The sequence below is a fragment of the Prunus avium genome, chromosome 2 (genome assembly GCF_965620075.1).
Source record: "Prunus avium chromosome 2, drPruAviu1.hap1.1, whole genome shotgun sequence".
NCBI lineage: Eukaryota > Viridiplantae > Streptophyta > Magnoliopsida > Rosales > Rosaceae > Prunus > Prunus avium.
The window spans coordinates 4,458,820-4,471,139 of record NC_142285.1 but is presented as its reverse complement, the minus strand read 5'-3'; the positions used below and the strand labels follow the sequence as shown (position 1 = coordinate 4,471,139).

The window sequence follows — 12,320 nt, the reverse complement described above, 5'->3', positions numbered from 1 at the left end:
ATTTAAACCCCACACTTCTCTTTGTTCATCCTAATACTTAAATCATTAAGCTGTAAGTTTTATTATTATGTAAAAAGGCAAAAAAGGTCATCTAACTTAATACTTAATCCTAGTACAACTATACACACACCCCACACACCCCACCACTCTTCATATTAAGTTTTAGAAAAATACAAACTCCTCTACATCCTATTGCCAGATTACTCTTCTCTTTAAAGACGTAAAACGTTGAGGAGCCTACCTCTTTAAAATCTGCGTAGTTGTTGGGGATTTTTATTATTATCGAGTTTTTTTTATTTTAATTTTATTTTAGTGGTTTTAAATTATAAAATTAGACTTTTAATATTATATCAATGGATTGAAGCCTAATATTATATCAATGGGAAATTTGTGCACATAATATATTTCACATTCGACTTTTTGTAGTTACAGTGACTAGTTAGCTTGAAGCAAAGATATGTATACCAAACCATTCTAGTACTAATAATATGTTTTATTAGCTAATGGAATTAAATAAATATTGTGATACTTCACTTTCTAGCATTACTCGGTCAAGAAATATCGTAATCTGTGTAGTTACTCAGCTATTTTAATTAAAATATCATAGCAACTCTGCTATTGTATAGTCATATTCATGTCCAAGTCTTCCCCCGTATTTTACAAGCCTTCCGCAGACCCACTGTCTTTCAAATGCAGGCCAAATTTTCCACAAAAGTCAAAGTAAATTGGTCATAATTGTTAACTATGTGTAGAACATGTCATCAACATGACATACGCGCAAGAGCTGCTGCACCTACATGAACGAGACGAACCAAGTCAATGAGCCCATGTAATTTCCCTTTTGTCAATTTCAATGAATTCTCCTGCTCTGGGCTAAAAACTCAGCAGATTTTTGTTCCCCAATAAAATAAGATAAATGAATTTTCGTAAGAATTTTCCATTTCGCGATTATTCAACGACATCGATCCTTTCATTTTACACAAATCTGAAAGTTCCTTCATGGTTATCGCTAATTCAATTATTTAAAAAGAAAATAAAATGAAGCATTATAGTTTTAGAATATGAGAAATGTGAAGTGAATTGAGACTATTGATCAATGACTGCTTATTAAAGACGCAAATTCTCGTTAATACTAATTATGGGCTATATATTAACAATTAATTGATCAATGGGTCAAAGTCTGTACATGGGGAAGAAAAAAAATTGCCGGTACCATATCAATTGATATGGTGGGAAAAAAATATAATGTGTCAACATACTCTCGTATATCTTTCAGATCACAACCCAATTGAATCATTAGGTTTCCCCTCAGACATTAGGTTTCTCAGAGTGGAGTGAGTTCCCTGAATTGGGGGTCATCGGCGACCTGCTTGTTTCATCAGATTTCGACTGCAATGCCTCGTGGTGCAGCAACAACAACAATTGAAGGGAAGCAATGCTTTCAAGCTATGATGTCCAACTGGGGGGAGTCCAATTTCTGTCAATGCCATTCACCTTATTGAGCTTGTTGGCAGAGCCTCCCCTGTTTTTATTGCCCACCAGATTCATGAAAAGGTTACATTTAACATTCACTTTAGCGAAAAAGTCATCGGCCCCTTCAACCAGTATCAACTCAACAATCAAGGTGCTGTATCAGCAAACATATTTACAGCAATCTCTCCATCCAACCTAATGCATGAGGATATATGTACACTCGCACTTGACAAACTTACATCAATTATATTACTCCCATTTCATCGAAAATTCGCTTTTGATGGCAGCATAGAGTCTGAGGGCAATGCTAGGAGGGCACTAAATTGTAGTGTCCTTGAAAGGGCTCCTTGCTCCATTGGAATTATTGTCCATCGTGGTCATTTGAGACATTCGTCATCGTTGTATTGCGTTGCCATGATCTTCTTAGGTGGACGCGACGATAGGGAGGCCTTGACATTTGCAAAACGGGTGACCAAAGACCCCGGGAGCTTTAGCCTAACAGTGGTACGATTAGATGCTGAGGATGGTAAAACTATGAATGATTGGGAAAAAGTTCTTGATAATGAGGTGTTGAAGGAATTTAAGCAGAAAAGTGTGGCAAATGCGCATGTTAAATATGTCGAAGAGACGGCGAAAGATGCAGTTCAAACAACGCGAATCCTTCGGTCTATAATGAATGAGTTTGAGCTTATCATAGTTGGGAGGAGGAATGGCTTGGATTCCCCTCAGACATTAGGTTTCTCAGAGTGGAGTGAGTTCCCTGAATTGGGGGTCATCGGGGACCTGCTTGTTTCATCAGATTTCGACTGCAATGCTTCAATTTTCGTGGTGCAGCAACAACAACAATTGAAGGGAAGCAATGCTTTCAAGCTATGATGTAAGAAGATTTTCGTTTTTCTTTTTCTTTTTCATTTTTGCCTCTTTATATTGATTGTAGCGTATATTTTGTTTAACATATTTCTTTGTATATTTCCAATCCTCAGCCATTTGACAACTCTCCAAGAATATCAAATGAAATGTCCCTAATCTATTGTAAATAAATTATAAAATAAATTAGGTTTACTCAATCTTTGAAGACAGTTGAGGTTGTGCATCTTCCAACATATCCTAGACATTGATCTCTCTCAGTCAGAGGCTCTTCCCACCATACCTGCAGAGCAGATCCATAATAGGCTGGTAGCCCAATCCACAATAAGTAGAAATGCAAAAGGATATGCATGATAACCAGAAAATTGTGACAGAATGTTAAATGGAAAGTATTTATCAAACGTAATTGAGGAAAATGTTCTGTTTTTTTTTTCTTTTTTTGGCTAAGCGAGGAAAATGCTTCCTTCCTTAGGAGACTTTTTCCAGACGCTTGAGGTCCAAAGCAGATACCAATGCTCAATTTAACTTAAACAATGAGCAACAAACTACTTCAACTTTATTACTACAAATTGAAAAGCCAAAGAAAAATATATTGTAAATGGTATTGCATTGGAAGTCATATGTTGCATTACTTGACACTTAAGTTAGGTTGTTTCCTTTGTTTCTTTTTTTTAATAGCACTACTAAAAAACTTTGGGCTAGTCTGGTATCCTACTCAAAAAAATGAACTGAAAAATCATGATATTTTCTTTTTTATAAAAAAAAGAGTTTTTAAATATTGATTTTAAGATCTAAAAACTTGTTTAATATTCTCAAACTATTTTTAATATCTAAAATAAATTAAAATTAAAATCAGAAGCGTCCCTACATTCCCAAATTGAAATTAACAACAACCAAAAAGGAGAGAGGGAGAGGAGAGAGAGAGAGAGAGATCTGGGAGACAAGTAGGTGTGAAACAAAGAGAGACAAGAGAGGGAGGAGAGAGAGAGGAAAAAAAAACAGTAAAACCTCACTTTTTTTGTTTTTAAGATTGGGCCTTTTTTAAGTTATTTTTGAGTTGGGCTTTACCAAATGCAAATTATGGGATTTGAACTCAAAAATTATTTTTGAGTTTAAAAAAATGGATCCAAATGGGATACCAAACGGGCTCTTAGTAACCGAGAATTTCTATGAAATTTTTTGTGTTAAATGAAAAGAAACAATATCTATGAGTTTGCATTTCAGTTAAAAAAAAAAAAAATAGAGACTAAGTTGGGGATAATATCTATGTTGCTAGTAGTGGGGCGAGGGTCCGTTCCTATGAAATATTGTGGCAATGATAGGGGGAAAATAGGATTGTCAACCCCGTTAGTATAGATTAGCAATCTCCCACGTGCCCCCTTCCCTGTTTTCATTGTGGTGTCTTTTTTCCCCAATTAATAGGTAGTGTTCAAGTCTTACTTGATACTACCATCATTCACATGTAAAATCACTTATCCCTTTAACGTTGTTGGTTTCCTTCTATTTGTGGTGGCTAAATCTGGATGAGCATTGGGCCCAACAGACAGAGGCATCCATCCCTTTGTGCAAAATCTGTATTCTTTTGGGGTGGTTTTGTTTGAGATTTTTGTGTGCAAAATACATGTTATAGATCCATCAATTCACTTGCAAGGGATTGAATGATGAGCTTCACTGAATTAGATCCAGATATGAGATTATCTTCAAGAACGAAAGAGAAAGAGAGGTAGGGGGAGGCGGTGTTCTCGCCGTCTAGGTGGAGACGGTGTTATCGCCGACGAGGTGGAGGTATGGAGGTATCGCTGCCGGCGAGGTGGAGAATGTGCCGCCGGAGAATACAAAAGTCTCAACTTCACCAAATAAATTACAACTTATAATAAGTAGTTCCACTCTTAATAACATCCAGACATTTTGTATAAAACCCCACACCTATTGGGCTTTGTAGATGACTAAGCTGCGGACAATATCTATGTTGCTAATAGTGTGGCAATGATAGGGAGAAAATAGGATTGTCAGCCCCTTTAGGTATAGATTGGCAATCTCCCACGTGCCCCCTCCCCTGTTTTCATTGTGGTGTCTTTTTTCACCAATTAATTTCTAGTGTTCTAATCTTACTTGATACTACCATCATTCACATGTAAAATCACTTCTCCCTTTGACGTTGTTGGTTTCCTTCTATTTGTGGTGGCTAAATCTTCTCTCTGTCACTTCTAATATGAAGTGAAAAATAAATAAATTTATATATCTACCAGAAAATAACTGTAATGGGAAAGTAATTTCTTCTTTACGTGGATGATGGTTCAAATCTGAATCCTTGCCAGTCTGGTCTGGTGATTATAACGCCTTTTGAGCCTTCCAGTCAGTTCTAATCCCGCCCTAGTTACTGTTCTGAGTTCTAGTAATTACTTAAAAGAGGCTGAATGTAATCACACACTCTATCAACTCAACAACAGTTTTTTCAATTTCTCATTTATTTTGACACACACTGTGGAGAATAAATTCACTTTGCCTTCTTCAATCTGATCCTTTGCCTGTGAATTAAAACATTGTAGGAACTCAGTTATCTTGTTATAAACCACATGTAATACACGTAATGTTTTCTTGAAAATTGAAGTTTTTCTTCAATACACGTAATTTTTTTAATAATAAATTTTTTAATAATATATGTAAATTTCACAGTTCCGTATTTTTTGAAACTTTGTCGAATAATTCAAGTACATAGTTTATTTGTATTTTTTCCGTCCTTATATTTTACCATGGGATGAAGTGGATATCTTGTTTTTTTTCACTTTTCATAAATAGTATATCTTAATAGGAAAATGCTAGGGATACCACATTGTGTACTACCTCTCTAATAGAGGTGGACTCCATTGTATTGGTGGGCTCCACCTCTAAGTGGGTTCACCAGTTAACACTATGCATTTACGGAAAAACAAAGTGCTTTTAACGATTTAAATACCATGTAAATTACTTTGTTCACTGTTCGCATTGGTCGTAGGATCCAATTGTACTTTTGATAGCTGTAAACTTTCTGAGAGTAAAGCTCATCAGCAACAGGGCAAATGCTGAAGAACATTCAGGTGTTCTAGAAACAAATTTTAGCAACAAAAAAAAAAGTATAAAAATATAAGAAAAAGAATGTGTTTTTTTAAATAAATAAAAAAGTAGAGAAATATAGGAAAAGGAATGTGTTTCATTGGTACGATCATTGTAGATTTAGGTAAATTTTCAAAACACTACACATTCAACATATTAATATTATGCTATGTTGCACCGACGCTGGGCTGATCAGTGATCACTTAGGCTCATCGAAGGCGGAAACCCACCTAAAAGAAAAAAATAAGAAGAGAGAAACAGAGAGAAAAGAGAGAAGGAAAGAAGGGGGAAGAAAAAGACGAGAGAAGAAATAAAAAAATTGGCAGAGAGAATAAAAAAATTAGCGTGGTCCCGCTGGCCTCACCACATCCAAGCTTGAAATGTTGGAAATAATATTTTAATATTTATTATTTAATATTAATTAGTTACTGTACGGTACGGTATGGCACCAAACGGGATCGTAAATCTAATACCGGTGTCGTGCCAAACAGTAACGGGATGACACGGTTTCATCCCGTTTAAGCATCAACACCAAACGGTTTGGCACGAGTTTGACACGGAATGGCACGGTTTCGGGACGGTATCGGTATTCCGGTTTTGATGCCCACCCCTAGATACGGGTATGACGATATGATACAATTCGATACGCCGATACGGTAAATTTTCAAAAACTAAATACAGGTACGGCACCAATACAATAATATAAATAGAAAAATTGATATTTCATCCCTAATAAGTTCGAAACATTAACAAAACACAAAACTTCATTCAAATCTCCATAAACAAAGCACAAATTAAACAAAACACACAGTAGCTTATTAAAGAATATATACAGTCATCCCCACCCCAATATTATATTACCCATATACCCATTATCTAATTAACAACACAGCAGCTTATTAAAAGAATAAGAAGGAAACCTAGAGCTGCGTAAGAAATCCAACCAAATGAATCTGAGATGGGGACGGCGATTGCTGGTGGGTTCTTCTCTTCCTTCTTCCTTCTTCTTTTTTGGTTGGCATCTGAATCGCCCAAATGACCTAGCCTCTCGACAGAGGCATGGTCTTTAAATTTTTAAGTTTTAAGTTTACATTTTAAACCCAAATATTCAATAACTTTGAAAATCACCCCCAAATGTTCAAAATATTTTCGCTTTTACCCCTTGACGTATCGCGACCATATCGAGAGTGTATTGTGACATCATCAATGGAGTATTGGAGCCGTATCGTAAAGTCAACATGCCACAAAAATCTACGATACACCAAGTGGCGTATCGAATATGTCTCAGTGTCGTGCTGTATCGGTTCTGTATCGGATACGCTGAGTAACCCCAAATTTGGGCGTATCGGTGCAACAGGGGTTACCATAGAGTTCATAGAAAGTTACTACAAATTTTAATAGTTGTTACAATAAATTCAACCACAAACTAACAGACCTTCACCAAGGCCATCAAAGCAATGCTTAGCTTTCATAACTAATCTCATAAAAATATTCTGAAAACAAAAAGACTGATGTTAGATAAACAAAGAAGATGTTATATTCATTTGATTCACCCAAAATTTATAAATACCAAAATACCAAATCTCTACAATGTTAGAGCACCTCCACCCCAAAAGGCAAGGACAAGGCAAAGACAAGGCAAGGCAAGGTTTAACACTATTCACGTGAATAGTGGCAGCCTTGCCTTTTTTGGTTCCACACCAAAGGGCAAGGGCAAACACTATTCACTTTACTATATTTTCTATTTTTTTTTATACTTAAACCATTAATTTTGATAAACTTTTCATATAATATTTTCGGTTGCCACGTGCCACTATTTATTATAAAATTCTCACCTAAAATTTCAGATAACATTTTCGGATAAAATTTTCGAATTAAATTTCCAGATAAGATTTTCAGTTGTCACGTGTCCATCAAATTTCAGATGAGATTCTCGATTGCCATGTGTCTTATTTCAGATAAGATTTTCCGTTGCCACGTGTCCATCAAATTTCAGATGAGATTCTCTATTGCCATGTGTCTTATTTCAGATAAGATTTTCGATTGCCACGTGTCCATCAAATTTCAGATGAGATTCTCGATTGCCACATGTCTTATTTTAAATAAGATTTTCGGATATTTATTAAAAAAATTATAATCTCATATTTCAGATAAGATTTTCACCCTCTAAAATTGCGCCACGTGTCCCATGTCAGATAAGATTTTCATATATTTATTAAAAAATTATAATCTCATATTTTAGATAAGATTTTCATCCTCTAAAATTGCACCGCGTGTCATCTCTATCTTCTAAATCCCTCTATAAAACTACACTCTCAACTCATACCTCTAAAATTGCACCGCGTGTCATTTCTCAGATTTTACAAAACACATTCTACTCTCAATATCTAACCTGAGGAGGGTGTTGGAGAGGCAAGAGCGAGAAGAGGAAGAAATCAGGCGCAAACGTGCTGAAGAAGATCGTGAGGCCGATGAAGAGGAGGAAGAAATGGTTGTAATGGTGTGTATACTCAATGAATCAAGGCAACACCACCGTCATCGTGCCCCGAATGTGGACAGACATAGGCAGTCTCGGGGTAAGAATATTTTGGAAGATTACTTTATCCCAAATTTGTTATATCCCGTTTCTTATTTTCGAGAGAGATATAGAATGCAGCCTCATTGGTTCCAAAAAATCATGCATGATATTTGTAATTACGACACATACTTCGTTCAAAAGTATGATGTTGTTGGGGTTTTGGGTCTTCTTCCCAAGCAAAAAGCCTAAATGGAAACCCTAAAGCAATCAAAGAGCCTAAATAAACCCTACTACATGAAAATGAAGCCCCAAATATTCAATACTGTATATTACACGGATCTTTCTATTAAGAACTTCGGTTTATACATCCACTTGGTCCAAATTAAACAATAATTATCATGTTCATAATTCAAATACCAACAGTTGAGCCAAATATCCAAAGATTCAATATCATAATTACATCTGATAAGGAAGGTCCAAATATATCCATTTTATTCAATACAACTAAAGAGCAAATATATTAACTAAATTATGTGATTGTCTGACGCAATGGCAGAATTTGAAGAACATTAACATGGAATATGCATAATCAGTGATGAAAGCGACGGTGTCTGATAAGAACAAAATTGGTATGTCATGGTATCTTGTAGATGTGCACCGCAACATATCATGTAGTCTTGTCCCTAGCTTCTTGGCTTCTGATGATATTCTTCTCAAATATTATGCAAAATAAAGAATAAAAAATTATTATCTATCATCAAAATAGAAAATGCATGTAATGGATATTGTGCAAGTGCTACTGGAAAAATATTAATGGTTCAGTACTACTTCAAAAAATGATACCATCCTTTGAAGCATTTTAACGAGCCATATATAGAAGCATTTCAAATAAATCCCTTTTAAAAAAAATGTTTTATTAAATAGTTCATGAGAGTTTAGATTTAAGCGTTTATTATGATTAGAGATTATTTTGTATTATAGTCCATGATGGGCGTATATCGTAAAGTTGAGTACTATCATGGGAATGAGCCCAATTAAAAGCCTAATTCCTAAGCATATAAGTAAATTAGTGTAATTTTTAGAATATTGAGTTACATTTGTGTTATTAGGGTAGTATAATGTTTAAGAACATAGAGATTAGGAATTAGGGGTTTATGGCTTCTCTGTGCCAATTAGAGACAAAATTATGGTATAGAAATTATTCTTTAATGCTTAAACAATAGTAAATCCTTAAACAATGGACTAATGACAAAAGAAAGATAAGGCAAAGAAAAATAACAAGCATCGCTAATTCATATGTATATCTTCTACTGATTTTATAGTGACCGACCAGAGTGCTTGGTTGCATTGAAAACATACCTTCTTTTCCCTTCACGTGGACGCTTCATAGACACATGTCGGTTGCTTATACATATAGAGTCAGGAGCAAACGCTTTTAATTCTGGACACCTTAAAACTTTGACTATCTCCAAGACTGGCCACTTCAAAGTATAAGCTTGAGAGCAGAAAGATTCAAGTTTGGGTAAATCCTCAAGTTTGATGGAATTCACGTGCGGAAATGTCAATTCATCCTTAATACTTTCTCATCCTCCTTCTGCCTCTCCAACAATTTTCGCACTACAATTGTAAACTTCTATTTTCTCAAGGCAAGTAAGAAGTTTGGCTATGTGCGGTGAAAACAAGTATCTCAAATTGTCACATTTCCATACGTCTAGGAATCTCAGGTTTCCAAAGCCTGAGCCAACTTGTAAACCCTTTTCCCATATGTGGCTCAACATTGGAAAAAACCCCAACTTCAATTACCTCAGCTTATCAAATGCTTGAGTAGAAAGGGTTTTCTGAACCAAAAATATCACTTCCAATAAATCGCACTCTCTTACATAGAGATCTTCTAGATTATTGTCCCTAGCAGTTGAGGTTTGAAGATTTGCCAGCGCAACCTCGCAGAAGGGTAGAAAAGTAATTGTATATTAATTTGTTAGTGTTTCAATCATAATCATATGGGATATTATCACATTCTAGAAATTAAGAACGTTGTTTAAAAAAGAAAAATGAATTGTTTATTGTTGAACTAAGCAAGTTACCAGTATTCATATAAAAAGAAGTTACAAGTATTGTTTATTTTTAACTAAGCAGTTTAATTATTGTATATTATCACATTCTAAATATTAATAAGACTCTTTGCGAAAAAAATGGTGATAATTTCCCAAATGAAAATGAACAAGTGTTTACAATTGTCATGGGCCAAGCCCATCTAACTTTAAAAAAAAAAAATAATAAAATTTATATATCTTTTATCTTCAATGACATATGTACCTAAGACAAATTATAGACACTAAATTAAGATGCATAGTTTAGAATAATGACGTACCTTTCTATTTGTAAGAAAACTAGTGGAGTACATCCAAATCCAGATCCAGATCCAGTTGATGATGCACATCCAGATCCTGATTCTTCTCTACCTCTTACATGATCATCACTCAAATTCTCTGCAATTGCTGTAGGCAGCTTTTTGCTTACTGGTGCAAAACCCAATGTCTTTAATTTGGGACAATTTCTCACCTGCATAGTTCTCGTGGAGAAGGACCATGCAAAAGAATAGGCTTCAGGGCAAAATCTCTCGAGGTTTGGCAAGTCGAATAGTTCGAAGCTATTGAGTAGTTTGGGAAACAAAGTCATCACGCCATTGCCACCTGTCTCTTTCCCTTTTTCATGGATATTGTCCTCTGTGGAAGCAGCTGCCAGTACTATAGTTTCCATATTCTCACATCCCCTTATTTCGACTTCTTGGAGATTCACAAGGAGCTTGTAAATTTCATAGGGGCATAGATATTTTAGACTCTTACAATATCCAATTCTTAAAGATCTTACAGTTTGAAAACCTTGGAATCCAGGTTGAACGTTCTTCCACAAATGTTCAACCTCGTCTAAACCCCACGGTAGAAATGTTTGTAATTGAGAAAATGCTGAGTCATGCCCTTCTAAATCAAATACCACATTGAATACTGGTTCATTGTTTTCTTTTGACCCTTTCTTGCTTCTCAAATGCTCCACTTGTAGTTGCTCTAGCTTTGGTAACCATGAAATGCAATTTGAAGGAAACAGTGCATTACAACTTGCTCCCACTTGTGCTACTTTTGATTTAGATGAGGTGGACCCAACAACTTGATTTTCATTCCTAGTCTCTTTCATCTTGTTCGCACTTTCTTCATTGGGATTTATAATCTGTACATTAATTAATTCTACATAAATAATGAACTTACACATGAGCCAAAAAGAAAGAAATACATAAGTAATGAACTTCCACCATTTGTCTTATTTCCAAATTGCCTTAATTATATTCCCACATCCTCTGTCATAAATTTTGAGAAATCCTTTTCCTACCCACTATTTCCCTCAATTACTATTTACCAATAAACATTTTTCCCACCACTCAAGATTACCAATAAACATTTGTCTTATTTCCAAATTGCCTTAAAATCACAATAGTTTAATTGATCGTCAAATGATATCCGATTCAAGTAACTTTTTCAGAGATAATTTTTGATTAAATATCTATAAAATAGTTGCAAAAATTTAAAACGCATCTAAAATCTCCAACAGACCAAAAATGAAGTTCAACCCAAATCAACTTCGAGAACTGGAACGACAGTATGAAGCACAACAAAAGCAGCATATTCCAAAGAGTAACAAGTATATAACATTCAAGCATCAAAAGTGTATACATACATACCTCATAGGTGGAGTCCCGTTGGTTACCCGTGTAGAAACCACAAAGCATTGGTAGACGAAAAAGCTTCAAAACAGTTAATGTTGGGAAAGTTATCCTGTGAGATGCATTATCATCTTCCATTCTGTCCTTTGATATGATCTCTTCCACTTTAGCACATCTTTCAACCTTTAAGCTTTGGAGTTGTACCAAGTTTTGAGCTACGGATAGTGAAAAGACATATTTTAACTCATCACACATGTCAATTTCAATGGATCTTAGGTTCATAAATGAGTGCTTGTCTGGCAGATAGGTCGGGCCTGGATTTGCCCATGTCTGCTGGGACTGCCCCCAGCTGTTCGGTGGCTGAGAATGTTGACCATGACTTGACGTCGGTGTTGCGTCGATTCAGCTGCACCAAAATGGATTCAGCTGCATCCTCAACTTGTGATACTCTCAAGTGCACGAGCCGTTCGGTAGTATAGCATATGTAAGTGCGAGGTCGATTCCACAGGGATTGGTGATTGAATAATCCAATTCAGTTTTCCTACACAAAACAGAAAAACAAGAAAGAAAATAAATAAAACAAGAAAGAGAGAAAAGAAAATAACTCAAGCAGATAAGTTCCCAAGTTCAATTAGATTAACGGATTGATTCTAG

At 35.4% G+C, this 12,320-nt stretch overlaps 2 protein-coding genes across 2 annotated transcripts; one reads left to right on the top strand and one right to left on the bottom strand.

Moving 5' to 3' along the window:
- Positions 1-1,671: 1,671 nt before the first annotated feature.
- LOC148296303 (cation/H(+) antiporter 4-like) lies at positions 1,672-2,349 on the top strand. Its single transcript, XM_088248473.1, has one exon. It carries the CDS (start codon positions 1,672-1,674, stop codon positions 2,347-2,349), a length of 678 nt encoding a protein of 225 aa, XP_088104599.1.
- Positions 2,350-10,291: 7,942 nt separating this feature from the next.
- LOC148296302 (uncharacterized) lies at positions 10,292-11,921 on the bottom strand. The gene is made up of 2 exons (XM_088248472.1): positions 11,685-11,921; positions 10,292-11,176 (listed from the first exon to the last, which is right to left on the bottom strand). The coding sequence occupies exons 1-2, from the start codon at positions 11,919-11,921 to the stop codon at positions 10,292-10,294; spliced, it is 1,122 nt and encodes a 373-aa protein (XP_088104598.1).
- Between the last annotated feature and the right edge of the window lie 399 nt (positions 11,922-12,320).